The 27739-nt window shown below is 54.8% G+C and overlaps 1 protein-coding gene across 1 annotated transcript; it reads left to right on the top strand.

Moving 5' to 3' along the window:
* The first annotated feature begins 55 nt into the window (after positions 1-55).
* Positions 56-26535, top strand: TRMT44 (tRNA methyltransferase 44 homolog). The gene is made up of 12 exons (XM_027598919.2): positions 56-3252; positions 4691-4805; positions 7560-7779; positions 9486-9554; positions 10304-10411; positions 11549-11620; positions 14104-14210; positions 15225-15408; positions 17459-17867; positions 20052-20168; positions 25566-25841; positions 25938-26535. The coding sequence occupies exons 1-11, from the start codon at positions 2625-2627 to the stop codon at positions 25796-25798; spliced, it is 2262 nt and encodes a 753-aa protein (XP_027454720.1). The 5' UTR covers positions 56-2624; the 3' UTR covers positions 25799-25841; positions 25938-26535.
* Positions 26536-27739: the final 1204 nt, after the last annotated feature.

The following is a 27739-nucleotide window of genomic DNA, read 5'->3' as shown; positions in this document are numbered from 1 at the left end:
AGACAGCGTTGAGAGGGAACACAAGCAGGGGGAGTGGGAGAGGGAAAAGCAGGCTTCCAGCCGAGCAGGGAGCCTGAGGCAGGGCTCAATCCCAGGACCCCGGGATCATGACCTGAGCCGAAGGCAGTCGCTTAACCAACTGAGCCACCCAGGCGCCCCGGTAAGTAAAATTATTTGAACACGTTGTTAATACTAAAGTTTCCTCTCCCACTCTGGCCATTTGTCTCTATCCCCATTCTTCCTTTCTTGCCCACGACCACCTGTCTCACTGGTTCAGAACCTACAGAAGAGTGGAGCCAGCTACACAGCACCCCACACACACCCCCGACATACACTCCCTTTGCTCACAGAGCTTTACACTCAGTAATTATTAATTGGGTAGCTCCTATGGGCCAAAAACTAAGCTAGGGCCCTGGTGACAAATAAGCCAGACTTTGGATGTAAGAGCCAAGAGGTGGGTAAACTGTGTTCTTTGTTCCAGCACGAGCTGGCAAGGTCTTCTGCAAGGATTCCTGCCCATGGCCAAATGGAATTTTCCACCTCCCTCTATACTTTGACTTCTGGCTTTATGACCTCTCACCCCAGAGCCCTAGGCCTCCAGGTTTCTGCTGTGTCACCTCTCTCTGCTGTGCTCCTATGACACACAGCAGGGCAGCAGGGACCCGTCAGCCAACGCCAGGACAAGGCAAAGCCTCAGGGCCCCAAATGGGTCTGGGCACGTGGAGCACAGAGCCTGAAAAACTTCCCTCTTTCTGTAACCTTTGAACCCTCTGAACCCACAACACTGTGTTGAGTGTTGCAGTTTTCATGTTTCATAACCATCATCTTCGATGTCTGCCTCCACCATCGGCCTGAAGGTTACCCAAGTGCAGGACTGTATTCAGCTCTGCATTCTCCATGCTTGGCGCAGGTCCGTCCCCACGTATTAGCAACTGGTGAGATTTGTCATTACTCATCTTTTGGCCGCTCCAACCAGGCTACACCCCCTTTGGACAGAATTAAGGGTTGAATTATGTCCCCCCTTCCTCAAAAAGCAGGTCAAAGTCCAAATCTACTGTACCTGTGGACTTATTTGGAAATAGGGGCTTTGCAGAAGAGATACAGAGAAAGTGTGGGACCACGGAGGCTGAGTTATGTGGCCACAGTCCAGGAACGCTAACAATTGCTGGCGACGATCAGAAACTGGGAGAGAGGCAAGAGTGTTCTCTCTCAGAGCCTCCAGAACTGTGAGAGAATAAATTTCTGTTGTTTCAAGCCACCCAGTTTGTGGTAATTTGTCATAGCAGCCCCCAGGAAAGAAAGGAAGAAAGCAAGCCTCATTGAAAATGGAGTCAGCGGAGGGGCAGGGCACCTGGGTGGCTCTGTCTCTCAAGCGTCCAACTCTTGATTTCAACTCAGGTCATGATGTCAGGGTTGTGAGACTGAGCCCTGTACTGGGCTCCATGCTAAGCGTGGAGTCTGCTTGCGATTCTTTCTCTCTGCCCCTCCTGCTCATTCTCTCTCTGTCTCTCTCTCTCAAATAAATAAATAAGTAACAGTTGGGAAGCCCTGAAGGGGGAGCACTCACATAAGTACCACTCGCTGCAGTGAGTATCACCAGCAGAAAGAATTATTTGTGACAAGAGAGGACATTTTTCACAAAGGAATTCCATCTCCTACTTTTAAGAAAAAGAAGGACGATCCCTCTCCACCCCAGCAACAGCGCATTAAGCGCGCTTGCAGCCAACGAGAAACTGTCCAACCTCGAACTCGCCTTCTTCTCCACTGAACTTTTGTTTAAAACACCCCTCCCCAATTTCCTCCTAAGACCTAATAGAAGCTGACCTTTCCTCGTCTCTCCAGACTTGCCTATGGTTCACCAGAGCTTGCACAGCGGAACTGCAATTTCTCTGCTATTCCTGAATAAACTCGTTTTGCTAGTAAAGTAACTGGCTCTTCAGTTTTTAAGGTTGACAATACGGACAACATAAAAATGAACCACATGGTCCAAGTCCAATGGCGTCAACAGGTGTGTCTGAGGTCACATCACTCATTTACGCCTCACTGAATTCCACAGACACTGGTGCATGCTCTTCTCTCCGAGAAATCACACGCTTTGAGTTAGTGCTTCTCCTGGACTCCATAGCGACTCTGCAGGGAGTGATAAAAGCCCCAACAGACTGACTGAGGCACCAAGAGAATGAAGACTCCCGGAGTTTCCGGCATAGCGCAGATTCTGCAGACGGTACTGGACATGGGGCCCGACCCGTCAGGGGACACGCAGGTGACAGCGGGCGGCCAGCCGGCGCGCGCAGAGGGCAGGCCCGCGCTCCCCGGACCTCCGCCAGCATCCGCACTCGCCACAGGCGCCCCGGGCCCGGGCGAGCCCGACGCAGTGTCCACACGCCACGGCCAGGGCGGCCCTCCGAGCACAGCGGGGACACGCCCCCGCAGGCAGCACACGCCGCGACGGCGGCCCCGGAGAGGCAAGCGAGGGTGAGTCTCCGCGGCGCGAGCCGCTCGCGGGAGCGTCCCGGGGCAGAGGTGGCCCCTCCGCCCCGCCCTCCCCGTGACGTCACAGACCGCGACGCCCGGTGCGTCATCGCGGCGCGCCGTAGCCGCGGAGCCCTCGGCGCTGACGGACCATGGCGGAGGTTGGCAGGGCGGCTGTGCGGGACCCGGCTGCGCTACTCCCTGGGGGCTTCTGGGCGGCGGTGGCCGTGTGGCTGGAGAGGCCTCAGGTGGCCAACAAACGTCTATGTGGCGTCCGCCTGGACGCCCGGCGGAGTGTTGGTTTTCCCCGGGCGGAGGCCTGCGGCCACAGTCCCAACACTAGCCCGGAGCAGGAGGAGCGGGCTGCGGCCAGACCCTGTCAGCGCTCCCCCAATGGGGGCCTGGGCCCCGGGCCGAGCACAGGCCCCGAGCTGGGCACGGCGGGTCGCGGGCCCGAGGAGTCGCCGCTCCGGCGCCCGCAAGGGGAGGACCCCAGGGAAGCAGCCGCCGCGGCTCGGCTCGCAGGGGTTCCCGGGCAGCCCGGCAAGGTTGGAGTCGGGGAGGGCGATTTCCCTGCCGCGGACCTGGATTCTCTCTGGGACGCTTTCTCTCGGAGCCTCGCCGGCGGCAATCCAGAGATGCTGGCCTTCCTTACCGGGTCCCGGGCGGGATCGCAGCCGGAGGCGCCAGGCGAGCTCGACGTGGTTCTCAGAACCGTCATCCCGAAAACAGGCCCTCATTGCCCGCTTGCTGCTCCGAGGAGAGAAGTAGTCGTGCAAGGTAAAAGAGTGTTTCTCATGGTGAGAGGTAGAGTGAGGGAAGCGAAAATTAACGAAAGGGGGTTTGGTCTTTGTGACTGCCTTCGGGGTGTCCCCTCGAGCGCCTGGAAGTTAGGCACCTCCCCCCCGGAGGCGGGGACACAAGGGCCCACCTTCAGGAAGGGGCTGAGACCGCCCTGGCAGCTTTGAGGGAGCCTCGGGTCATTCTAGGGATGCAGCCTTGAGCTGTTAGGAACTGTGCCAGTGTGGAAGTCTTCAAGGCCAGCTTGAAGCCTAGTTGAGACAGGGCGCAGAAGAGCCTGGCTGGAGTTTGGTCAGAGAGAGAATCTTTGGCACAGGATGCAGTTAGATTAAAAAGCATTCTTTGAACCTTAGGTCAGTGAAAAGGCTCTAACGGTACTCACTACGTCAGGAACTTTGCGATGTCCTAGGGAGGTTGTAGATTTTTTTTCCTTACTGTTTTTTGAGGGGACATGTAGATATGTGTATTTCAAGTACAGAGAATGGGGTCATTGTTGGGGGGGCGAGTGTCTAGAATGCTTGAGTGACAAGGTGACGGAGCCCCAGACGTCGAATGATGAATAGGAGTTTAGCAGGTGAAGAGATTAGTGGAAGGCCCACTCCTGGAGCAGCTGCTGGAGGCCTCCCTCGGGTTCTTGCGTCTCAGAGCCTGCACCAGTCCTTCTCATGCTTGCAAACTCCTCTTCTGCCTCCAGCTGGAGAAAGTTCTTGGCTTTTCCAGGCCCCTGTGACTGGCCTGAGCCCACCTGCCTCATCCCGACTACTCCCTTTCCTGAGGTCTGGAGCCTCGTCACATCTGCAGAGTCCCTCTGTGCCTTGTCACATGGCACAGACTCAGGCTGTGGGTATTAGGGCGCGATCGCCTTCGAGAGGCTGTGGTACCACATGCAGCAATGCCAAATCGCTGTAGGTGCCTTCCCTCCCACCCCCACTTCCCAACACTGTCTGCCTCTGTGCCCCTGCAAGACTTGAAGTGTCCGCTCTGCCAGGAGGCTCTCCGTGACCCTATCATGTCCAGATGAACTTAGGAGCTCTTCCAGCTTTGATCACTGGTGTTTGATCACCTTTTACATCTCCTACCCGAGAGAGGTTGGTGAGTCAGTGCCCCCAAGGCCTTCAGATGTAGGCATCTGCATTCCCAGATTGGCTTCCCTGCTGGGGAGAAGCAGTGCTCCTCTACAGCGACTTCCTACCTTCAGCTCCTGCTGAGCGCATCTGCTGCGTGGGCCTGGCGCCCTCTAGGAGGCTCAGGATGCAGCAGTGGATAGGACATAAAACATGTCTGTGGTAAAGGGAGGCAGCGGGAAAGCCCCAGGAGAGCAAAGTCGGGCTGAGTCATGACTATGTTTAATACTGCTTCTGATAAAATGCTGAAGCAAGCGGTTTTAATTGGTTATCCCCCATCTTTTATTCCCCAGATGTCCTCAATGGAACTGTAACTTTTTTGCCTTTGGAAGAAGATGACAGAGGGAATGTAAAGGTTGAGATGGGCAACGTGTATCAAGTCCGGCTCAGTCAGAGCCAGAAAGAATGGTAAGAGCTACAGAATGGAGCCCTCTTCTAGGGCTGTGTGGCTTCTGTCACACGTCTGGGTAGCTGCAGGATTCAGGGTCACTGAAGAGCTGAAGGTGCCCTTGGTAGCTAAGGTGTGTGGGAACATATTTCCTGTTTCTCGTTGGCCTTTCCTTGGCGTGTCTTTGTTCCTCTTGGCACCGGGCCTGGGTCTGTATTCTTTACAGTCCACGTAGCCGGGATGATGAGTAGCACCTAGGTTTAGCCGAATTCAAGTAATTGCAAATCCTTTTATTATTTTCTTTTTTACAACTTGGGAATGGGGGGTGAGGGTAGCTTCCTTTGTTATTTCTTGCTGAGGCTCATGTGGTTTTGGATGTAGTGGGTATTCAGTGGTGCTTATCACGAAAGTAGCAGTTCAGTAGCCCCCTTATTTCCATGTGGTATTTGGGTCTGTACCCCAAGTGTGAAATTTGGTTTACTTCCATTTGGTATTTTTTAAATGGAAAAGTCAGAGGAAGGGTACGTTCACTTAATCACTCTGCTGCTGCTCCTTTCCTGAGAGCCACATCTGTCTGTACTTTCCAGAACAACCTTGGGGATTGCTGTCTGTTAGATCAGACTGGGCTTGGCATGTGGCTTTGTATAAAGCAGAGGAGTACAGTGTGAAGACACTGTTGTGCAGTCAGATGGACCTGGGTTTGCCCACTAGCCGTGTGACCTTGGAACGTCGTCTCTGTGGTCCTCGGTCTTCTCACCTGTGCGAGGGGTTAAATAATTCTTAAGCCTCTGAGGAGGGGCCCAGGCTTCATAAGGACCTGTTGCAGGCATAGAAGCTCGATGGCAATACTTAGGGCCTGGCTGAAGCCTCTTAGAATTGTCTGGAGACTGTTCGAGGGACCTGGCCCCAGGACCTTCCTCGGCATGCTTGTGTTGGAAAGTGGGGACTGGGAGCAGGCATGTGGGGGAAAGCGTGTCTCCTGTGGCGCTCCCTGGGGGGGCGCCGATGGCAGAGCGGGTGGGTGGCCACCGAAGGCATGTGCTCGAGGCTGCTGTGCGGGTGCCTGGTGCCCGGTGTGGCGCGGCCGTAGCAGCACGTGGTACGTTCCGTGCGTGGCAGTCACATTCTTGGCTGACGGACGGAGGGCTCGCTCTCGGCTTCCTGCTTCCCGTCTTTCCGGGTTGGCGTTTCCTGTCCTCACGCCCCCGGGCAGCTGTCCCTTACATCCCTTTGGGCACTCGGGCCAGCTATTGAGCGCAAGTTAAATGGGGGTTGACTGGACCACCACTGTAGTGCACAGCGCTCCTCGTTGGCTCCTGTCATCACAGCAGTGTTGGTGTGCGCCCACCCCACCATGTGCTCTGCGACGAGCGGCGTGACACAGAGACACGCTCCGCCACCAGGTAGTGCTAAGTACCACGGTGTGCCAGAAAACGGGTGAAACATGTCTCTGTTCACACGTCCCCTTGGTAGCAAAGGCGGTGTTGTGTCAGGTCCACGCAGAGCGGGTGGCAGTGCCTCTGAGGACGGGTCGTCCCAAGTGAGACCTGAGCGGATGAGCAAGTAGGCTGTGGGGACTCTGGAGGACACCTGGGAGAAGAGCATGCGGCCCAGGGACAAGCAGGGGAGGGGCCTGACAGGGTGCGCCAGCCCCGGCAGGAGAGCTTCCGAGGTGACGGGATGGGAAAGGGGAGCAGCCCGAGTCCTTCCCAGGCTCTTCCCCCAGTGTGAGCTCCCCGGGCTGCGCCTCCCAGTGGACAGTCGGTGCCTGTTACTTGTGTCCCTCTGATGCTCAGCGTGGCGAAAATCCGGACAGTCCTGCTTCTGCCCCTCTCGCCCAGCTGCCCGTGCCTCCGCTTGTCCTTAGGGCCCCTGTTGAATGCCACCTTTTTTGTAGCCTTCTCTATCTGCCTGACAAACTGGATGCTCTCCCTTATTGTGCTGCCTGAATCGTGTCCTCAGACAGTTTATTGTGCTCTGGGCTCATGGGTGTGAGCTTTTACTCACGTGTTCAAACACACGGACAGAGAGGACCTGCTGTGCGTCTGGCACGGGGCAGGTAACAGTGGGCAGGAGACACACAGAACGCAAACCCGTGAGCTGCAGGGGGCTGAGCACTCCACTTTTGGCCAGGAAGTATTTGGTGAGCCAGTTTACTCACACTTGAGTTACACATGTGAAAATATACAAAAACAGAATGTTAGAAAAATCCTGAGACATCTGGAACCTGGCTAATCAGTGCGTGAAGCAGACGGTAGGAGGAGCTTTGTTACTTGTCCATCCTTCTGATGGGCTTCATAGGATGGGTAGATGCATTTTTAACAGCGTTTATAAGAGAAGAATTCTTTCTGCTTTTATTTATTTATTTTTTTTTAAAAAAGATTTATTTATTTATTTATTTGAGAGAGAGAGAGAGAGAGAGAGAGAGAGAATGAGAGAAAGCACGAGAGGGAAGAGGGTCAGAGGGAGAAGCAGACTCCCTGCCGAGCAGGAAGCCCGATGCGGGACTCGATCCCGGGACTCCAGGATCATGACCCGAGCCGAAGGCAGTCGCTTAACCAACTGAGCCACCCAGGCGCCCCTTTCTGCTTTTAAAAAATGTGTTTTTCTCTCTCTGTTGAAAGTTCTGCAGCTAGTTCCCAATCGTTGGGTTTCAGGTCAGATATTCTGTAATTATAGCTGTCTTAACATGTACTCTTTTTTTGGTAAATGTTTAATTTAAAAATAAGAATTGAAACTAGCTCTGCTTATTCATATTTCTCTTATTTTTAAAGGTTCATATCTATTTTAATTTTCTGTCCAGAGAGATGGCATTCAGATGGCATTGTTTACCCCAAACCCTCCTGGCTGGGAGGAGAGCTGCTGGCTAGGCTGGCCCGGTGGTCTGTGGAGAGCAAGAGGAGCGGATTTAAGAGCACCCTGTCCCTCATTTCCATCATCAAATACAGCAAGACGTACCAGATGCTCAAGGAGAAGTATAAAGACATGGTCAAGGTAACTGAGGAAACATTCATGATCCCCTCGTTTTGATGAGGGGACAGTGACCAGACTGTACCAGGTGAAACCATTTTTCCAGTAAACGTTCTGGTGTATGCAGACACAGACATCAAGTCAAAACATAGCCACTTAAAGGCCCACATTGCAGGCTGTGTTTCGACATACGTAGGGATGCAAACTGCAAAACTGTTGACAGATGGAAAAGGATCTTTTTCTTTTCTTTTTTTTTTTTTTGCACATTGCTAATTTTTTTCCAAGCAAATAAAAGGAAAGTATTTGAATGAAAATAATTGGATATTAGTTACAAAATTGCTACATTTCCTTATATAAATTTAAGGATGTTTAAAGAAAAGATATGAAAAATTAAAGTGTAAAAGCATATATTTCCATAAAGGAGATAAATTTCAGAACATGTCCTTAACTTTATATTTAAGATTTAAAGAGAAAGGAACAGCAAACCTCTGTGCTCACACCCGGAGGAAGAAATAAAGCTTCCCTAATGTAGCTGAACTTCTTTTGTAGTCTTCCCGGCATATGGCCCTCTTTCTGGAAGGAACCATGATTTGTCATTTATGTATGTGTTTTTCTGTTTTGTTTTGTTTGAGGTGGGTTGCAGAGGAGAGAATCTTAAGCAGGGTCCGTGTTCAGCGCAGAACGATGTGGGGCTCGATCCCATGACCCTGAGATCATGACCTGAGCTGAAATCAAGAGTCAGACGCTTAACTGACTGAGCCACCCAGGCACTCACATGTGTTTTTTGTTGTTGCTGTTTTGTTTGTTTGTTTTTTATCAGTTAGCTATTGTTGTGTAACAGAGCACCCCAAAGGTCACAGGCTGGAGACAGTGACCTTTTTCATTCTTGCTGAAGTGTGTGGGTCCTAGACCTGGCCGACCTAAGCAGGGGGCTCCTTCTCTTTCAGATCCTGGCCTGAGAGGCCTTCATTATCTTATTAACTATTCAGTTCCTTCCGGAAAGGACTTCATCTATTATTCTGGCCTTTGCAGTTGTCCTTAGTGAGACAGCCTGACTCGTCTGACCTCCATGACTAGACACGGAAATCGGGATGTGTAGCCTTGTCGTGGGTTTTTCCTCTTCTGCTGGCTGTCCGTTGTGCACGTGACCCGTGTGAGCAGTGAGGTGTCGGGCTTGTGTGGCCAATGTGCTGCAGCTTGCAGAGCACCTGCTGGTTGTCCTGTGTGGCGGCGAAGGCTTCAGCATGCAGACAGGGAGATGGGGACCACCTGCTGAGTGCTTCTCCTGAGCAAGTGGCCATCCGGCACCAGCAGACCAGAGGCCTGGAGCCCCAGCCTCCTGACCCCTTTGCTTTCCTCGTCCGAGCATCTTTGTTCATTTTCCTCATCTACATAAACGATGGAGCGGGCGAACTGAGCATTTTCCTCGATGTCCAGTTGCCTCATCTAAATAGCTACATAGGTTGTTTTCGTTGCAAAATCTTGCTTTGGACTGCATTGCTCTTGACGTGTCCCGTTACACACATATGTGGTAAAGGTTTTGCGTGTCTTTATGCCACGCTCTTACTGTAAGAGAGGGATCATCAATGTCTGCCTTTGGAATGAGCTTTTTTTAAAAATTTTACTGCCTGGTTAGTCTCATTTGACTTATGCTGATGGGGATACTTTACGTGTAGTGAAATGACAGGGTGATGAGTGAACAGTTACATATGCTCTGGAAAATGTTTTAGGTGTGGCCTGAAGTAACCGATCCCGAAAAGTTTGTGTATGAAGATGTGGCCATCGCTGCGTACCTGCTGGTAAGCACATGTTCAGTCACCCAAGCCCTTCTGGGGTCGGGGAGGGTCACTGCCTGCCACCGCTACCGGGGGAGAGCAACATTCATCAAATCCATAACTTAGCATGCCGGCTTGGTAGCGCGTCCACTAGTTTGTGTGTGTGAGTGAGGAACACGTCTGCCCTGTGAGGCCAGACTGCAGGGGCTCCAGCTCAGCCGGGGCGTTCCTGACGCACCCTCACCACGGAGGCACTGCACCACTCATGCCGCTGACGGGACCCCTCCACTCCTCGGTCCGTCCTTAGCTAGCTCACTAGCCCCCAGATTGGGGTGTGCCCTTGACTTAATGGTCTTGATTTTCTTATCTAACAAATGTTTAGGCCAGATAATTTCTAATTTCCTTTCTTCTGTGATTCTCAGAGCCTTTTTAGAATAGCATATTTTGCTTTGATTATCAGAGTATACAGCCTAGAAGAACCAAGAAGGCATGAGGTACAGTACAGTACTGCGGTACAGTAATCTGTAAAGCTCTTGCCCAGAAAGGACCACTTTCATGTGGACTCTTGCTGGCAGGGGACAGCTTCGATGCCCCTGCGGCATCAGGCGAGGGCAGCTCCCTCTGTGTCACCTGCGCAGACCCAGGGCCCCAGACAAGGCCTGTCTGCCTGTCCTGGATATGTGATTTGTAATCCCATGCAGGGCTTGTGTCTGAATTATTCTTGGAGGGAATGAATCAGAAACTGATTTTTTTTTCTTTTTTTTGTAACTTAGATTTTGTGGGAAGAAGAAAGAGCTGAGCGGGGCTTAACGGCCAAGCAGTCCTTTGTTGACTTAGGATGCGGGAACGGTCTGCTGGTGCACATCCTGAGCACAGAGGGGGTAAGGTGCGCTTCCTTGGCCGTTCTACTTCCTTTTCCTGCACAAGGGTCCTTGAGGTCTTTCTCTGCTGGTACGAGCTGGATCCAGAGTCTGCCTGGTTGTTGGGCTGGGACCGAGGGGAGTGGGCGGCCTGTGCAGCTGGATGACAGGCTTTGTGCAGCATGGCTGTCGTGGCCGTCAGGGGCTCTCTGGGGAACGCGGCATGTCGGGGCACTGGAGGGGGAATGAGAAGCGGTGGGTTCTGCCCCCCAGAAGCTGGAGTCCCGGCCCAGAGGCCAGTTACACTCCTGCTGTGATGGACACTGGTGACACTGGTGTGGGCGCCTTTTCTGGATCTGTGAAGTAAAGGCGGGATGTACTTAGAACAGCCCCTGTCACTCGGAGCAGGCGGTTCAGTGCGAGCCACGAGCTGCCCAGGCCGGTGCTTCGGGCCGGCGTCCAGCTTTCCTACGGAGTCACTGTGGGAGGTGCGGTGCTGTCACCCGGTGACCCCGGCTGACTTCTGATAGGAGCATTCTGCCCTGTGCGAGAGGCGCTCTGTCCACAGCTGTAGGAACTTGATATGGGGTTGTTAGAATGTACATTTTATTTGCTTTATTAAGAAATGAGTTTGTAATGGTAATACCCGTAAACAAGGTGTTGGGGGGGGGGTCAGCAATCAGGTGGTGACCTGCAGGCTGGTAAGTGAGGAGGACGGGCTACCTCATGCATGTCTCCTCTCCCCGCAACTTGGAAATGAGCACCGTTGCCCCGTGAGAGCCGGTGGGCACGGGCACGCATCCTGGGGGAGAAAACAGCTGCGGGGGATGGGCCTTGTCTCCTGGCAAGCTGGAGGGGCGGACATGCTGGGGTCCAGACTTGACTCTGGGCCACGAGGGAGGGGCTCTGTGTCCAGATGTGTCTCCTGGGCCACTGGCTTCAGACACGTTCCCACACGACTCCCTTTCCCCTTCGTGAAGACTTCTGGTGACCCTTAGCAGAGTGCAGGCCCTGACCCGTTGCAGTTGCTGAGAAACCGCGGGTGCCGTCCGGGTCTCTTGCACTTCACAGTGGTGGCGGTGCCTGCAGAGTTTAATTTGTCTTGCTCACTTATTATGAAGTACCGATGTTGACCTTTGATTTCTGAAATTCTTTTAGCATCCAGGCAGAGGGATCGATGTCCGAAGAAGAAAAATCTGGGACATGTATGGACCACAAACTTGCTTAGAGGTACTGACCTTGTTCATTTGTTTGCTCTCAGCACGTTTGTCCCCTAGGGGCCGTTGTTTTCACGAGTGTGCCCAGTGCTGACCTTCCTAGGTGCCTCATGCGTGTTAACCAGTCCTCACGCGGTGCCAGCAGTCAGTCCCTTGTCCCTCCCACTGTGCCTGGAGGGCAGGGCACACGCACACTGCTTCTCGGCTCACCTCCCGTTCTTGACCGTGTTTTCAGATGACAGGTTACACTACATAAATCCTCGTGCATCCGTCTTAGTTCACTTAAAAAAAAAAATCTGTCATAGGCTGAACTTGAGAAGTTTGGGGATGATATTGTCATAATGGTTTTCAGAAAGGTTTTACTTCAAATACGCTTTCAGAAAGAGTTTTGATGCTATGAGATGCATCCAAAAAAAAAGGAGAAAAAGTAGAGATTTGCATATTTACCAAATATTTGAATGCCATCAACCTGCCAGGCTTTCTCAGGTGCTGGCGTTTCAACAGTGACAAAAGGCTCCTGCCCTCGTGGGGCTGGGGAACACCCATGGATACAGAGTGGGTGCTGGGTGGCAGGTGTGGTACATGCTGAGGAGGGTGAGGGGGCCTCTGTGGGGCCAGGTCGTGCTGTGCATATGGGGTGGCCGGGAGGGCCTCTCAGCAAGGGCAGGTGCTGAGGACTCCAGGGTAGGAAGGAAAAAGCAGCCGGGCTGGGGCGAGGCTGCAGGTGTGTGGACGCCTCGTGGAGCTATGAAGGTGGGCTACACGTTTGCTGTGAGCCATCTAGTAGCCCGGCCTCCAGAGCCCATGACCCTTGGGCCACAGTGAACCCAGGTGCCTGCAGCCTTGCTCAGGAGTAGCTCAGTTGTCCTGGTACCAGTCAGAGAGGAGTTTCTCCCCAAGGGAGAAAGTGACCGGCCCCCTGAGCAGCAGTCCCACGTCAGGTCTGGTGTCCAGTGTTCATGGCGTTAGTGTCTGGTCGCGGCCTCCGAGCTGGGCAGAGTGCTGACGGCACTTCTCATGCTCACTTTTGTGGACCACGCAAGGGCGCATGGACGAGAGTGAGCATCCGGGCAGCTCACGGACGTCACAGTTACTCTTTTAGCCCCCACTCGGCCTGCTGCTCTTGGGAAACAGATCTCAGCTCTGCCATTTCATCTGTCAATAGTAAGACTCTGAGACTCTTTTTATACTTTCTTTTAAAGTTGAGAATAATATTGCAAAAAAATAAAAAAGATTCGTGGAAGGGAGTTCATGGCTGCCTCTGTGGGCTCGTTGTCTTTATCTGCACCGTCAAAAGCCGAGCATGAGTGTCCAGCTTCTTTCAAAATCCTCATTCGATTGTAAGCAAGAAACTGCTAAGAAAAAAACCACCCATCTTAAATATAATAGCAGCTGTAAATTATGTTTTTATTCATGCAGGCCATTTAAAGGGAAATAGGCAACTAAATCTAGATGGGGTGGGAATAGAGTATAATATCAAAGGTTTGTTTTTCCAGCTTTTAAATTATGTATAAATCCATTGAGCCGTACTGTCTTCGGTGTTTTAATATGTCAGTAGAAGTCCAGATGCTTATTTAAGAACCAGAAAGATTGTAGAGTTTAAATTCCACTTTTGTATACATCACGTCTGCAAAAGACCCATAGTTTTGTTGTCCCGAGGGATGGCCTTGAACGTGAGGTTGTCATAATGTCTTCCCAGTTTGTTCTGATCAAGAAATGGCAGCTGCGCTTGCTTCCCTTGGGGGTTCGTTCTTCAGTTTTAAAATTAGGAGGATTTTGAGTGGTCGTATCTTTTCTCTCTGTCTTTCCAGTTCTTACCAACAGACCCACTGTTGCGGCCTTACTTTGATCATTCATGATGGCCATTCTTAAATCATGAAATCAAGCTGTTTTCGGTTTAATTACAGAATGGTTAACCTGCCTCTGGAGTGGGTTTTTTACTTGGTGTCTGAGTGTTTACAGAGGATAGCACAGTAGCAAACACTTACTCTGCTAAACAGAAACCGCCCCCTGCCCCCGCCTCTGTTACCTTTCCTGCGCTGTCATGGGTGTGCTTCATCACGTACGTCCACACATGTGAGGTTGCATGATGCATTATTTACACACTGAAATCAACTTCAGACCTGCTTGCTTTCGACTCACTTGCTCCTAAGGCCCTTTCTGGCTCCAGTGTCCTGGAGTGTGGAAATGGTTGCTTTGTCCCACCTCCTGCGGCTCCTTGTATGTTAGTGCACATTTGTATGGATCGAAAAGCAATTAGCCCTCGGAGGGCATTGTTGGTTTCTCTAGAGATGACGCTAGAAGCCGCCCTATTTCATGGCCTGTGGGACAGACACAGCTCTACCTTCAGGTGCCTGCCCAGTATCCACGAGGCCCCGGGGGGCCAGGGGGTGCCTGAGACCACGCCCAGCAAGCCGAGGTTCTGCGGGGGGCCTTGCCTCAGTAGCTCTGTGCTGCTCTACTGAACACGTGGTCTTGTTTTGTGTTTTTCTTTAGGAAGGTGCAATCACACCAAATGATAAGAACCTTTTCCCTGACGTCGACTGGTTAATTGGTAACCATTCCGATGAACTAACACCATGGATACCTGTTATTGCGGCCAGGTGAGCAGGCGGTCCAGGTGGCAGGGCGGATGGCGGGGCATGTTGTGGTGCCCAAACCTCGCTGTCCACATCTAGCTGCCTGGTGTCTGTCCAACACTGGAAATGGAGCTGGTTCAAATTGTTGAAAGGATCATGTGCCGAGTCTGTCGGGTCTGGGTTAAATTCTGCCTGGCTGGAAAAGATAAGGTCGCAAATGTGGTTCATGGCATTCTCCTATTGAACGGTGTGATGAAAACTGATGACTTCTGCGGTGTTAATAGCCAGTGTTGAGAGACAGGTCATGTTTTGGAAGCTTTTTTCTGACAACAAGGGTCGGTCGTCAAAGGAAAAGTCTGTGAACATTGTGACACTTGCAGCAATATTTAGTTCTTGGCCCAGGGGCTGTACGCAGGGTGGCGGTGCTTCTAGGTTAGGAGGAGACGTCGCTGGCCTGAAGGTTTTGTGGCTGTGGCTCCCCATCCAGGGTCCTCGCTCTCGGAGGAGGATGTCGGTCAAGGAGCACGTCTTAGTCTTTGCATGTCTGCCTCCAACGTCCCTCCCTCCCAGCCGGAGCCTCAAGCGCTTCGGGACGTCTTACGTTTCAGTTGGCCAGAACAACTGCAATGGGGAAAGTTTTTTTTTTTAAAGATTTTATTTATTTATTTGATAGAATGAGAGAGCGAGAGAGTATGAGAGGGGGAAGGGTCAGAGGGAGAAGCAGATTCTCCGCTGAGCAGGGAGCCCGATGTGGGACTCGATCCCGGGACTCCAGGATCATGACCTGAGCCGAAGGCAGTTGCCCAACCAACTGAGCCACCCGGGAGCCCGGGGAAAGTTTTTATAAAGGTAATTAGATTCATGTTTTATGGGGAAGGCATGCCATGCTACATTGTTTCTAGAAATTGAATTAGGGAGAACTGTTACTCGTTTTCTCATCAGAAAACATGAGCAGCCACCAGCACACATAACGTATGTTACCCCAATGCACGATGTGGCTTTCTGCTGAATTTTGTTTTTTGTGGATTGATTTTGAAGGTCCTCCTACGGCTGCCGTTTCTTTGTCCTTCCCTGCTGCTTCTTTGACTTCACTGGGAAATACTCCCGAAGGCAGAGCCAGAAGACTCAGTACCGAGAGTACCTTGATTTCATCGTGGAAGTGGGGCTGGCCTGCGGGTTTCACGTCGAGGAGGACTGCCTGCGCATTCCCTCAACCAAAAGGGTGCGTCCTGGTCGCCGGGGCCTCACCATCCTTGGTGAGGTGCTGGCGTCTGGATGGGGGGCTGAGGGCTGTGTAACAGAACCACAGAGGACACTGGTGTTCAACACTGGGTGCGATCCAGGAGCTGCCTGTGGTGATCTCAGCGTCTTGGCCACAGGTGGTGTTTGGAGGGCTTGTTTTGCCCCCACGGCCCCTCCCGTGGCGGCTTTCCAGGACCCTCGCCAAGGCTTCATTTCCTTCCCAGAAACTGCGCGTGGCCCTCGGGGACCTGTCCAGAGTGGGCGTCAGCCTGACTTGTGTAGCGGTGGCCCGAGTGTTGTCTGAGGCTTCCTGCTCTAAGTTCTGACTCCTCGGGTTCCCCAGTGATTGGCCAAAATTGAAGTTTGGTTCAGAAGTTCAGAATGATTCCCATTTTCTCCTTATATGCTTCATTAATTCAGATTTACCTGAAAGGTAATTTGCCCAGACAGACCTTTACCCTTTCCCAGTCTGTGAAAACAGCAAGTGTGCCCTCTGTGACCCTGCCAGGTGGTCAGGGCGGACTCGGCCATGTTCCCGCTCACCCCCTGAGCCATTATTCTGTGATAATCTCTGATAGCTTCCTTTTATCAGACTTCATGGCCGTCAGTGTGCTTTTTTGACCAGCAAAACACAAAAACCTATCATATCCAAATTATAAGCTTGATTGCTTGACGTGGCAAAAAGGATCCAAGACAGGTGTGAGGTGAGCTCTTCGCTCTGCCACCTGCTAGCCATGAACTCCTGGGCACATTGCAAACCATGCCCGTGTCCCCGTGTGCCCAGCGGGGAGGAGATAACGCTCAGTGGTGGCGGTGAGTGCAGCCCACTCGGCCTCAGGTACGTCATTGCTGCCCACGCGGTCACTGCTCAGGTCACTCTGAAAGCTTCCTTTAGGACCCCGCTTCGGAGCCATGGTGTCCTCGTAATAAATGCCCTCATGTCGGCAAGTCACTCCACTGAAGCTGTAATTGAGTCTGGGAACCGCTGGGATTTGGGTCATGTGGGTACAAGGATCCCACCGTTTGGGTTTTTGCACTTGTCTTTCCATTGTCTTGCTGGAGGCTAAGTACCAGTCCTTAATCTCAGTCTCAGCTTTCTTTTTTTTTTTTTAAATTGTTTTTTTTAAAGATTTTATTCATTCGAGACACAGAGATAGAGATAGAGAGAGAGAGAGAGAGCACGAGCAGGGGGAGAGGCAGAGGGAGAAGCAGGCTCCCCGCCGAGCCAGGAGCCAGACGTGGGGCTTGATCCCAGGACCCTGGGATCATGACCCGAGCCAAAAGCAGACTCTTAACGACTGAACCACCCAGGCACCCCGAGTCTCAGCTTTCTTGTAATTCGGTGGTTTGGGGGCAAATGGAAGAGCAGGTGGCCACACATAGTGGCTATTCAGTGAGGGCTGATGATGCCCCACATGCTTGTTGCCACGCAGAGACGTTACGTCACTTGCCCAGGATCACGCTGGGGCATAGTGAGGGGTGCCTCTGATGCGATTAGAGCTGCTTTTTTTCAGTGCCTGTAACCTGGCTTTGTAGCTCCCGCCCGGGGAGGAAGTCCAGAGACGCTGTGCTCGGGGTGGTGTCACTGGACCAGCCTCGCTCACCCCAGGGACGCCTGTGCAGCATCCTTCATCTGGATGTACTGAGGAGAGAGCATGGAGTGAGCATTGGCGCCACATCAGGTCCAGAGAAGGACGGCTCATTTTGAGAGCTCTAGCTTACCATCAGTGTCTGCACTTTGGGGTCACACAAAGGCTCCCTCAAGTGAGTGTTCAGAGCGGGCCCGGCCGTAAGCTCTGTAGGTGTGGACTCAAGATTTATATGCTTGTGTTAGGGCTGTCAGAGTCCAAGCCTTGAGATTTTTTCATGGGCTTTTGCTTTTGGTTTATTTTGGACATTTTTAGGATAAGCATTTCTTTCATGATAAATGTCTAAAACTTTAATTTGTATTGCAGAACAAGAGAATTGAATGGAAACCGTGGACATACTCTGGGAGCCTGGTAAAATACTCTGCTGTTTTTCACATGCAGGTTTGTCTTATTGGGAAATCCAGAACATACTCACCTGCTGGAGAAGGTTCCGTGGATGAGCGGAGAACCCAGTACATTAACAGCAGGCGGGGCCGTCCCATGAGCCCACCTGGCGAGGCGCCTGCTCCTCCTCCACCCCGGGCCACTGTGGGACACGCGGGTCACCCCGACGGGCACCAGGCCCCGGACGCCGAGGCTGCCGAGGGAGGGGCAGAGGCCCGAGCCGACCAACTCTGGCTGTCGGGATTTCATCCTAGAGAAAAAGCTGAGCGCGTGAGGAATTGTGCCGCCCTCCCTCGAGATTTTATTGACCAAGTGGTTTTGCAAGTGGCACATTTGCTGTTGGATGGAGAGCAGTTAAACACAGGAAGTACTCCAAGCAGCAGCTCGAAGGCCTGGAACCGAGGAGGTAGGCCCCCGGGCCCTTGGCCCCCAGACCCCAGCAGCTGCGTGCCTGCTGGTTTTCAGGCAGTGGCTCGGCTCTCCTTTAGGACCAACTTAAAATTGTGTGGTTGTTTTTAATTACGAGTGTTTTAAAGAGACATCGAAGATGAACAGGCCACTATACACTCATTGTTAGAAGTTTTCCTACAGTTCCCATTAATGTGCAGGACTCCATTCCCTCAGAGCAAGGTGCTGAGGGCAGAGGGGTAATTAACCTTTACAAAATTGTCCAGGCTTCAGGGTGTGGAGCCCTTTATTTTCAATTCGTAGGAGTTATCCAAACCAAAAACAGAGTCCTGAATGCCGGGAAAGTGCGCTGTCCTCTTGACAATAAGGTAACATTTCAGAGACAGTCTGATAACGTGATTCTCTTTGAAATCCCCAGAGTGCAAAACTCAGACGTGATGAGAGAAAATCGTATCTGATTACTCTCATGGGATGAGTAACGTGCTGAAATGAGTGGCATTCGAGAGAGATAGGGACCAAAGTGTGAGCTTCCGTTATTTTTGTAGAGTGTTTGGCGTCCTAGGCGGCTGGCTGGTCCAAGCTGGTTTCTTTCCTGCCCGGTGGCGCCAGAGGGCGCTGTAGAGCTGGCTGGGTCTGGCAGCACCAGAGACTTGCCTCTGAGTTTTTGGGCCATTGGAGGACCTGGGGGAGCCCTCCCTCACGCTGTCAGGGGCTGATGCCTGGCTGGCTTGTGAGTGGGGGTCCTGGGAGGAGGCGGCAAGCCTGGCCTCCCCGACCCGTGATGCTGTCCTGCTCTGAGCCTGCACGGCTCTCGTGTACTTGCCACGGGGCAGTGCCGTGGAGCATCTCCCCTTCTCTGCGAATCACTGACCCTGGTGGCGTCTGATCGGGAGAGCCTCTCTAGGGGTGTGGTGGCAGCCCCGGCCAGAGCCCCCCGCTGCAGGTGGCTGAGCATCCATGTAATTGGGCGCCAGCCTGAGGCGCCATGGACTGCTCTGTGGGTCGGCACCCCACTTCCTGGTGTGCCATGCTGAGGCGGGGCCTGAGTGAAGAGGAAGGCAAGCTGGGTGGGGGGCTTCCAGTGGGACCTCGAAGGGCAGGGAGTCCGCAGCAGGCGGGCAGGCGCCTCAGAGACATTTGGGTGAGTCTGAAAATGTGTAGTTTGACCTTCAGACCCCAGGAATGACTGAGCTTAGGAGGTGCTTGCCTGTGCCTGGGACAGAACTCTGGCCGTGGCGGACTGGGCCTTCTAGGCTCAGACGTAGGTAGCGGGTGGCTCTGAGTCTCGGGTCTTGGGCCTGCCTGTCCAGCGGAAACACTTGCAGAGCTGGTAGGCCATCCTCCACGCATGGGTCTCAGTGTCTGGGGCTGGCCTGAGGTGCTCCAGTGGGGTGGACCTGTGCCCTTGGCCTCTCAGCCCACAGGGTCCTGCCCTCAGGTTGTCTTCCCACCTTTTGGTTGCTGGAATTTAGTGACCCCTCCGCAGCCTGCCCCTGTGATGTACGAGCGTGTCTGTCCCCAGGCCCTAAGTGATCTTTGTAAGGGAGCACAGGCAGGACAAGGTGGTCCCTGCCCTCACAACTGGGTTGGGACATGCACACGGCAGAGGATAAGCTACCGGGAGGTGGCCTCGTGGAGCTGTGCATGTGAGCACCAGCGTCGGGCGCTTGTGCGGGACCAGACCTGGGAGGGGCAGGGAACCGCCCAGGCCGGTTTCAGCCTTCTCCTTTGATGTCCTGCTTGCTCTTGGAACGAGTTGGAGGCAGCTGAGAGGTGCATCTTGAAGGCCGGCCGGGCTTTGGTAGATGGAATCCCAGCCACAGAACGGCTGCTCCCCTGGGCGTCCAGGGCTGGGCCACACGCCAGCACTGCTTTTCTGTGGCAGGCAGGGCTGTCTCTGCTGGCCTACAGAGGTGTTGGGAGGGCGTGGGTGAGACCCCAGGTGCAGGGCCTGGCAGGTGGGAAGTCCCTGGCGTCCCAGGTGGTGGCAGCCTGGCCCATGTCGTTCAGCTCCATGTTGTGTGGTGTGGACTCAGAGCAGAGGTACATCTCACGGCCCCTCCTGACGTGCATGAGGGGCCGGAACTGACGCAGCTAGAACCGTTGTGCCAGGGCGGTGAGCCTGCCTGGTTAACAGTCTCCAGTGGCCTTTATATTGTTGGGGAAACCCGATTTTCCACAGGAAGCCTCTCCTTGGCGGAAGTAGCCCGTAAGCTGGACAGGGGGACGCTGCAGAGGTTGAAGCGGGAATGTGGAGGCCTGCAGACGCTGCTCAGAAACAGCCATCAGGTGTTTGAAGGTAAGGGGATTGAGCCTTGAAACGCGCTCGTTTCTCAGGTCTGGATGACAGGCTCCACCTTTCCCGAGTCAGAATGTTCTTCCCCACAGATTCTGCCATCACTGCCCCCACTTTTTCTATTAAGTAGGGTTTGCTTTATTTTTAAAAAAAATTTTTTAAAAATGTATCTATTTTAGAGAGAGTGTATGTGCGCACGCAAGTGATCGGGGGGGGACGGGGCAGGGCAGAGAGAGAGAATCTCCAGCAGGCCCCTGGCCTCCCAGCCCGATCCCAGGACCCTGAGATCATGACCTGAGCTGAAACCAAGAGTCAGATGCTCAACCGACTGAGCATCCAGGCGCCCCTGAGTAAAGTTTGCTTTAGAGATTTAGACTCCTAGGAAAGTGGGGGAGAGAGGATAGAGTCCCCCTGCCCATGCCCAGCTTCTGCCCTCTGAGCGTCTTCTGCCAGGAAGGGACGTTGGCCCCACCTCTTCTCTGATTTTCTCCAGTCCAGCCCCCGCAGGCACGGTGCCCCCCGGGCCTGGCCTTACCCCTGTCCGGGATGTGCTCACGCCTCACACAGAAGGAAGAGCAAGTTTGAAAGCCTGCTGGCGGGGTGTCACTGGACGACTTTCTGGGTGGGGGATTGTTATTTGTGTTGGCTCTTGGCTGCCTGCAGCCTGGAAGCATCCCGAGCTCCCAGCTGGGCCCTGGGCAGTTAGAGGAGGAAGCCCCGATGCCTGTCCAACTCCCCTGACCTGCATGCCTGCCTCCAGGCCCTTGGGAGCGAGGCTCTCATTCCCCTTTTGCCCCGCGCTCCAGGCTCCCAGGACGGCCAGGAGGTAGAGGAGCCCAGGAACCTGTGCCCTTTCACTTGGTCTGCCCCTGGCCTCGCGGGGCGTCCGGGCTGGCGGGGAGGGGGACGTGGAACAAGCGCTCACATGGGGACCTGGGGTGGAAAGAAGTTCCCTTATTTAGGGTGTTCACGCATACACCCATTGTCCAGACGGTTGGTCCTTCGTCCTGTTTCCTTCTTGAAGCTCTTTTACCTGTGTTCTTTGTGGAATTATTTTAGAGCGGATCCTAGCCTGCCTGCTCTGTCACCCCTGAGCACTGCAGCGAGGGGCATCTGGCATCACCGAAGCGCCATAGGCACGTTTCTGCCAGAGTCTCGGTGTGCAGGAAGGGGGCGGGGGGGCCGTGCTGGGACTCGGCAAAGAGGAAGAGGAACAGCATTCCTGTAGGGCCTGAGCTGGGGAGGAGCGGGACTGGAGTGTGAGGAGTGGGGTGGCCTGCAGCCCCAAGTGGCCGTGAGGAGGTTTTGGGCCTCTGTGATGGGGTAGTGGTGCCACCCGTGTGGTTGACTCCAGTCCACCTGCGGAGTCACCGTGCGCCTGTCCTCTGCCATGTCAGGGGGCCTTGAGGGTCAAGTGCAGGGCCCAGTTCAAGTCCCCCCACAGCACAGCATCTGGCTCCTTCGACTTCATACGAAGAAGCACATTTCTGCTTCCACTGTGAGGCGTGCTGTGAAGGCCGGCTGTGGGCTAGTGTCGGGTATCACTTCTTTTCTGGGAGGCGGGTGCAGGGCGTGCACATGGTAGGGTCTGAGTGATGGCGCATGAAGATGTGCTGAGAACGTGGGTGGAGAAGACCGTGCCCCTGGGTCCACCCTGCAGCTGCTGAGCAGGGCTCCTCTGAGGGCGTGCTGCCTGCTGGCTTCGTCCCTGCCCTCACCCCACCCACTCCTGCCAGGCTTATGCCCCCAGGTTCCCCCATGTGGCCCCCTGGCTTGTGTTCCACTCACCATGCTCTTTCCTCTGCTGCAAGGCTGCCTGCTGGCTCCCTTCCCCCGTCCCAGTGCCCTGGCCCTTATGCTGTTGCCATAGTGCTAGACCCCAGCCTGGACACCTTTACTACACTGCTTCCCACCCGGTCCTGCCTCTCTGGGCCCCCAGGGTTTGCATGTGCTTCTGTCCCTTGGCCTCCTGCATTTGGTCACATCACCGCTCCAGCTTGACTGTGCACTCCCTGTGGGTGCGGCCGGGCGTTGCTCTGCAGCCTGAGGGGCGGCCCGGAGCCCATGTCACAGGATGAAGATGGAGCAGCCCGGTGAGGAAGACACACTTCCCTGACCCCTCCTCCTAGGGAGATGATGAGCGGGGGGAGACCACTGAGACCCAGAGTCCCCGATCTGTAAGGTGCCACCTGTGAGCAGAGCCCAACGCGGGAGAAGGGGAGGCCCACAGGCCTTGTCTAGGGATGTGGGCAGTTAGTTATCTGAGCCCCAGGATTTGGGTCAGTCCCCACACCCCCACCCTTGTGCAGCTGCTGAGAAGGGTGGTTGGACAGTGACTCAGGGCAGGTGGCCACGGCTGATAGAAGCACATCTGTCTACTCCCAGCCTGTAAAGCTAAGGGAGTTGGGCACTGTCACCTTCTCTTCCTTGCCCGTGTGTGCATGTGACACAGGAGAGCTCTGGTGAGCGTGGCCCGCATGTGTGCACGGGAAAGCTCTTGGGTATGCTTGGGTGTGCGCGGCCCCCCACGTGTGCATGGGAGAACCTGGGTGTGTGTGGCCCCCACGCATGCACGGGAGAGCTCGGGTATGCAAGCTTACAGTGCCTTTGGGTAGCTCGGGTGCCCTTGTGGAGCTAGACTGTTTTCGTTTAAACCTGGCTTTGCTCGTGGAAATGCTTGTGATGGCAGTGAGCCCTGTAAGCAGAACTGGAGTGTCCATGGTTGGGATGGCTGCAGAGGCTGGGGCGTGGGCGGGCAGGGCCCCCTGTTGGGGAGTGGAGCCCCTGGGAGGAGGGCGGACTTCCTGAACCGGCAGTTCCTGCTCCAGCTGAGCTCTGGCACAGCGGCCTGGGATGTGCTCTCCGTTTCACAAGGCCTTTGTCCGTGAAAACACTCACTGCAACCCAGAAGGGCCGCTCTTCTGTTTTTCCCAGCATGGCTTTTTGTTTGACTTCAAGAAATTGTAGCTTTTTTTTTTCCCACCATAAATACACATGTATGTGATTGCTTTTCTATGCAGTTCACATGGGGGGGCACATTTATTTTTGGAAACACTTCTGGGTAGGCGGCTTGGGGACTGAGCTCTGAGTAAACACTTTGCTCACAGTCATGCAAAAACTATGCACCGAGGCTGCTCTTATCTCCGAGGGTATTTTAAATGAGAGTGGCTAGTTTCCGGTCGTGTTTACAGGGCCAAGGAGGTAAGATTGATTTTGGATGCCCTCAGTTCCTCCAGCGCTGAGCACCTTGTGAGGGACGGGCCAGTGCCTGGGTGGGTGCGTGCTACCGTCAGGGGCGGTGGGGGGTGGGGGCATGGTGGATGCAGCCCTGGCCCCATGGTCCCTGCCCGCGGTGCTGTCACTCCCTGTGCTCACCATGGTGAACATGTGGCTGCCACTGACAGGTGGGAACTTGCCCAAAGTCTCTCCTGAATGGAGAGACTGACCTAGCAACCCAGGCCACGTCTGATCAGAACCTGAGCACGGGGCACTGTTCCAGTAAATTGTCCATAGTTATTTTCTGGAACAGCCTGCATCTGGTTCCTCAGAGCACTTTAGCTGTGGTAACGTCTGCTGTCAGAGCGGGTGGGGAACGGACCAGCAGGTTCTGTGTGCTGCGTTCAGCAACTCCGAGGGAGTGCATACTTCGGGAGGAAACGGAAACGTCAAATCAGGAAACTTTGATAGAACGTACTGTGTTCTTGTGATTCCATTTTAGAATCTGGAGTATATTTCACCCTGGGGAGAGTCCACTGGTGCTCGGACCCGTGAGCCGGCTGGAGTGGGTACAGGTGCCCAGCCCAGGCCTACCCAGGACTGGAGCTGGGGGTGTCAGGAGGGGCACGGCAGAGAGCTGCCCTGGGACCTGCGGGTGCACGGGAGCATGTCTTGGTCTCTGCCAGGGCAGGTCCTCTGTCACTGGTGCTCAGGCCCCCTTTCCCCTGACCCTGAACGTGGTGAGGTGCCTGTTTAATTCACAAGACGGCCTGGTATGGGCCAGCCAGTCCTCAGGGGCGGGGCCCCCTGTGGAGGCTTTGGCCCCCCTGCCTTGCCCTCTCCCCAGGTTTCTCTTGAGCACGTCCAGGCCTCTGGGCTGGGCCGAGGGCTCCTTGCATTTTTAAGATGCACACCCCAGGCACCTGGTGGGAGTCTTGCCTCGGGGCTCCTTCAGGACACACTTCAGGGCCACGTCCTTCTGCTGCGGGGACATCCGGTGGGACCCAGTGATGTTCCCCTGACCTGAGCTCTCACACCGAGGAAGCTAGGTGTCAGCCTTGTGGGGAGCTTGTGTGGGAGGCCGGCTCTGAAGGGGGGACAGCTGTGCCAGGCCCTGAGTAGGTGCTTCTTGACTGCCCGTGACAGAGCCTTCCATTGTGGCCCTCTGTGCATGAGACACTTCTCTGCAGCTCCTTTCTCTGGTTTAAGGGAAAATGTTGAATAAATGGCAGTCTGCAGAGACAGTCTTGTTTTTGCTACAACACAAGGCCATTTGAAAGCAAACTCCAAGCTTTAATTCGTGCTTTCAAGTTCTTGTTAGAAGTTGGAGAGCCAGATTTATTCACTAAGCTTCCTTTATTTCTCCCCGAGCCTGTCTGTCTCCGGGTGATTTTACAGCTTCCAGAAAACCAGGATGGATTTGGCTGCTTTGGCCATGTTTCCTTGGAGTTGCTGGCTTTTGGGGGTCAGATGGCCAGGTGAACGCCTGGCGGGGAGTCTCAGCCCAAATGGGGGCGACTGGCTCAGGAGGCAGCTGGGTGGGGGGCCTGGGCAGCTGCTGGGGCCATACCACCCAGTCCCTGTGTCCTGCAACGGCCCCCACCCTGCTGACTGGCTGCTGTGCCCCTCCTCACTGTTTGCATTTGGGGGCTCTGGCTGTGAGGGATGCCAGTAAACCCTCATCTTCGCCTGCCTAGAAAGGAGCTTTGCTTGTTTTTTTTGGTGCGGAGGTGAGGTTCTCCAGGACAGATGCCACCGCAGCTTCCCGAGTTGCACCCGAGTCTGGGACCACACGTGGCTCTTACGCCGTGGTCTCCCAGGCCCTCGGCCTCGTTGCCCACAAGCCCGTCCTGGTGCGTCCCCAGCCACTCATCCGTGGTCACAGCCTGGATCTTGTCAGCAGCGGGCCCTCAGCTTCCCTACGGTTCTTCACCCCAGCCCCTGGTGTCCAGCGTGCGCCTCCTGATGGCCCCTGACCCCTGACACTGGCCCCTCCAGGCTCCCCCAGCCTGCTCCTCGCCTGCTCCCTCAGGCCCTCCCTCCCACCCCCCTGCCTGCCCCACCGGGCCAAGGCTCCGGGCTCAGACAGCCAGCGTGCGGGGGGCTGCTGCCCCAGGCCCTGGTGAGTCGGTGGGCTCGGAGGAGAACACCCGGGCCGTTGTCTTCTGTCTGTCCCGAGCACAGTTCTGAATGGGAGCGTTCACATCCGCGACTGGAGAGAAGAGAAGCCGCACAGGCAGCAGTGCCCAGAGGCAAAGCGGAGGCTCTTCTCAGAGGCCTTCAAGACCCGCATCTGCTGGTTCTTCAGTCACCACCCTGACGGTTGTGTTCTGCCTTCAGACGGCTGCCCGTTTGCCCACGGGCCGGCAGAGCTGCGGCCGCCCCAGACCCCCAAGAGGAAGAAGCAGGTTCTGTGAGCTGCTTCTGCCCCGTGAGCCGAGGCCAGGTGCGGGGGCCAAGGTGAGAGGAGCTCCTCTGGGGACCACAGACTGCGGGTTGGGGTGCCTTCCTCTGGATTCCCCCAGTAACATAGCCCGATGGTTACGCCCACACCAGATGCCACAGAAGCTGACGTCCCTCCTGCCCCTGCCCCGTTGGAGTGCTGGGTCTGTGTTGTAAACGAGGTCACGCCTGTGCTCAGCGTCTCTATTCCAGAAAGCACGGGAGCTCTTGCAGCATCTCATCATTGTGAAGGTGGAGGAAGTGCCGGGACTGTCTGGCCTCTCTCAGCGGCCTGGCTCTGGCTCGCCTGACTCCCGTGTGAGAGCGGGCTCACCCCCAGCAGTGCAGCCGGTCCCGCCAACTCCTGGCTGCACGGGAAACCCAGCTGCTCTGGGTGCTCATCACTACACGGGGGTTCTGTCAAGGCTGTAATGCTTACATGTGCAGGTTATTTTTAGTTACAGGGAACAAAACACCCATAATCTCATTAGCCAGGTCCGTCTAGGTGACGTGAAGAAAAAATCCTAAGTGATACACAACAAGGCCAGAAAATCTAACTATCACAGAAAGCGAAAACCCCCCCTCCTGCCCCTCCCTACTAGATCTTCTCCCCAGAAGTGCTATCAGCAAATCTTTTGATTCTAGAAAAAAAAAACCCTATGTGTTTCTGTTTGAAATTATTTTTTCAGTTTTACGTAAAAGGTCACATCGGTGCGAACTCTCGTGCTCTTCATTTTCCGCACAGCGTCCCCTGGTGACTTGGGCAGTGCGGTATTCTGTGGTGTGGGCATTCTCGGTTCACTCGGGGCAACCAGAATGAACTCATCCCTTTTGCTGAGAGGCGCCTCCACTCGGTGCAGCACAGGGGTGCCTGGCCAGGCGGGGCTGGCTCTCAGGGAAATGAGCCGCCCCACAAAGTCTTGGGATGGATGGTTTGCCCTGAAAAACCCCAAGGGCACGTTCTCAGCCACGGATCTCGGTTGGGGTCAGGAGGGGGTGTTGGATGACCTCAGCTCTCCTGGGTGCCCCTGGGTGACACCTGTCCTCAGGTGGGTGGTTGTGGGTCCTGCCAGGTGGGTGCTATGCTGCAAGGAGACTTGCCACATCTTGAAGACTCCCCGCACGCCACTCAGAACAGCAGAAACGGCCTGGGGAGGCCGTGTCCCCCGGATCTGACCTCTTGGTTCCAGGTACCACATCTTAATGGCCACCAGCACCACTGTGCCCCTGCCCAGAGGTCACTGTCACATCTGGCATTACGCTCACTGTGGCATCTCACACGCACGTGTCCACAGGAGTGTGTGGCCAGAGGGTTGCTGACCACGGCGACCTGGCTGAGGTCAGAGTGTGTGGGGCTGGGAGTGGGGAAGAGTCCCAGAGGAGAGGGTCCTGGGGGGTGCGCAGGGGAGTGGCCTCCAGCCTCTCCACCCTCCTTCCCCTGCTCTGTGTCTCTGGCCAGCAGGGGTCCACTCCACCTCAGAGATGACCCCCACCCACATCTCCCCATAAAGACCTGTCACCCCGTCAAAGGGGATTGGAAGGCGACACTGCTCCTTCCTCTCAGCTCTGCTCCTGGGGTGGCTGCCCACTGAGCGTCACCAGGCAGGGGCACAGCTGCCAGGGCAAACTGACCCAGGGCCCCCGCAGGAGGACCCCGTGTTGGGGGGGCAGCCCAGCCCGGAGAGGCTGAGAGCTCAGTTCTGGCCGGCACCTCCCTGGGGGGTTTCCAGTGGGCTCTGTTGTCAGGAAGAGGCAGCCATGAGAAACACATTGAAGTCAGGAGAATGGTGGGTTTCCCAGCTCCAGGCTGACTTGTCGCCTGGGCTGTAATGCAAGAAATGGTTTCCATGGCTGTTTGGAACGACCGGGCGCACCGTCCACACGTTCCTGGGTCCAGCGCGGGGAGACAGAACTTC

The sequence above is a fragment of the Zalophus californianus genome, chromosome 2 (assembly GCF_009762305.2).
Source record: "Zalophus californianus isolate mZalCal1 chromosome 2, mZalCal1.pri.v2, whole genome shotgun sequence".
Lineage (NCBI taxonomy): Eukaryota > Metazoa > Chordata > Mammalia > Carnivora > Otariidae > Zalophus > Zalophus californianus.
The sequence above is the reverse complement of the archived record's forward strand: the minus strand, read 5'-3'. Positions and strand labels throughout refer to the sequence as shown.

Excerpts from the sequence above, each read along its gene's own strand:
- TRMT44 (XM_027598919.2), top strand. The coding sequence starts at position 2,625 with ATGGCGGAGGTTGGCAGGGCGGCTGTGCGGGACCCGGCTGCGCTACTC. Across the intron at positions 4,806-7,559 it reads AGTCAGAGCCAGAAAGAATG|GTTCATATCTATTTTAATTT; the intron begins GTAAGAGCTACA and ends TTATTTTTAAAG. Across the intron at positions 10,412-11,548 it reads ACATCCTGAGCACAGAGGGG|CATCCAGGCAGAGGGATCGA; the intron begins GTAAGGTGCGCT and ends AAATTCTTTTAG.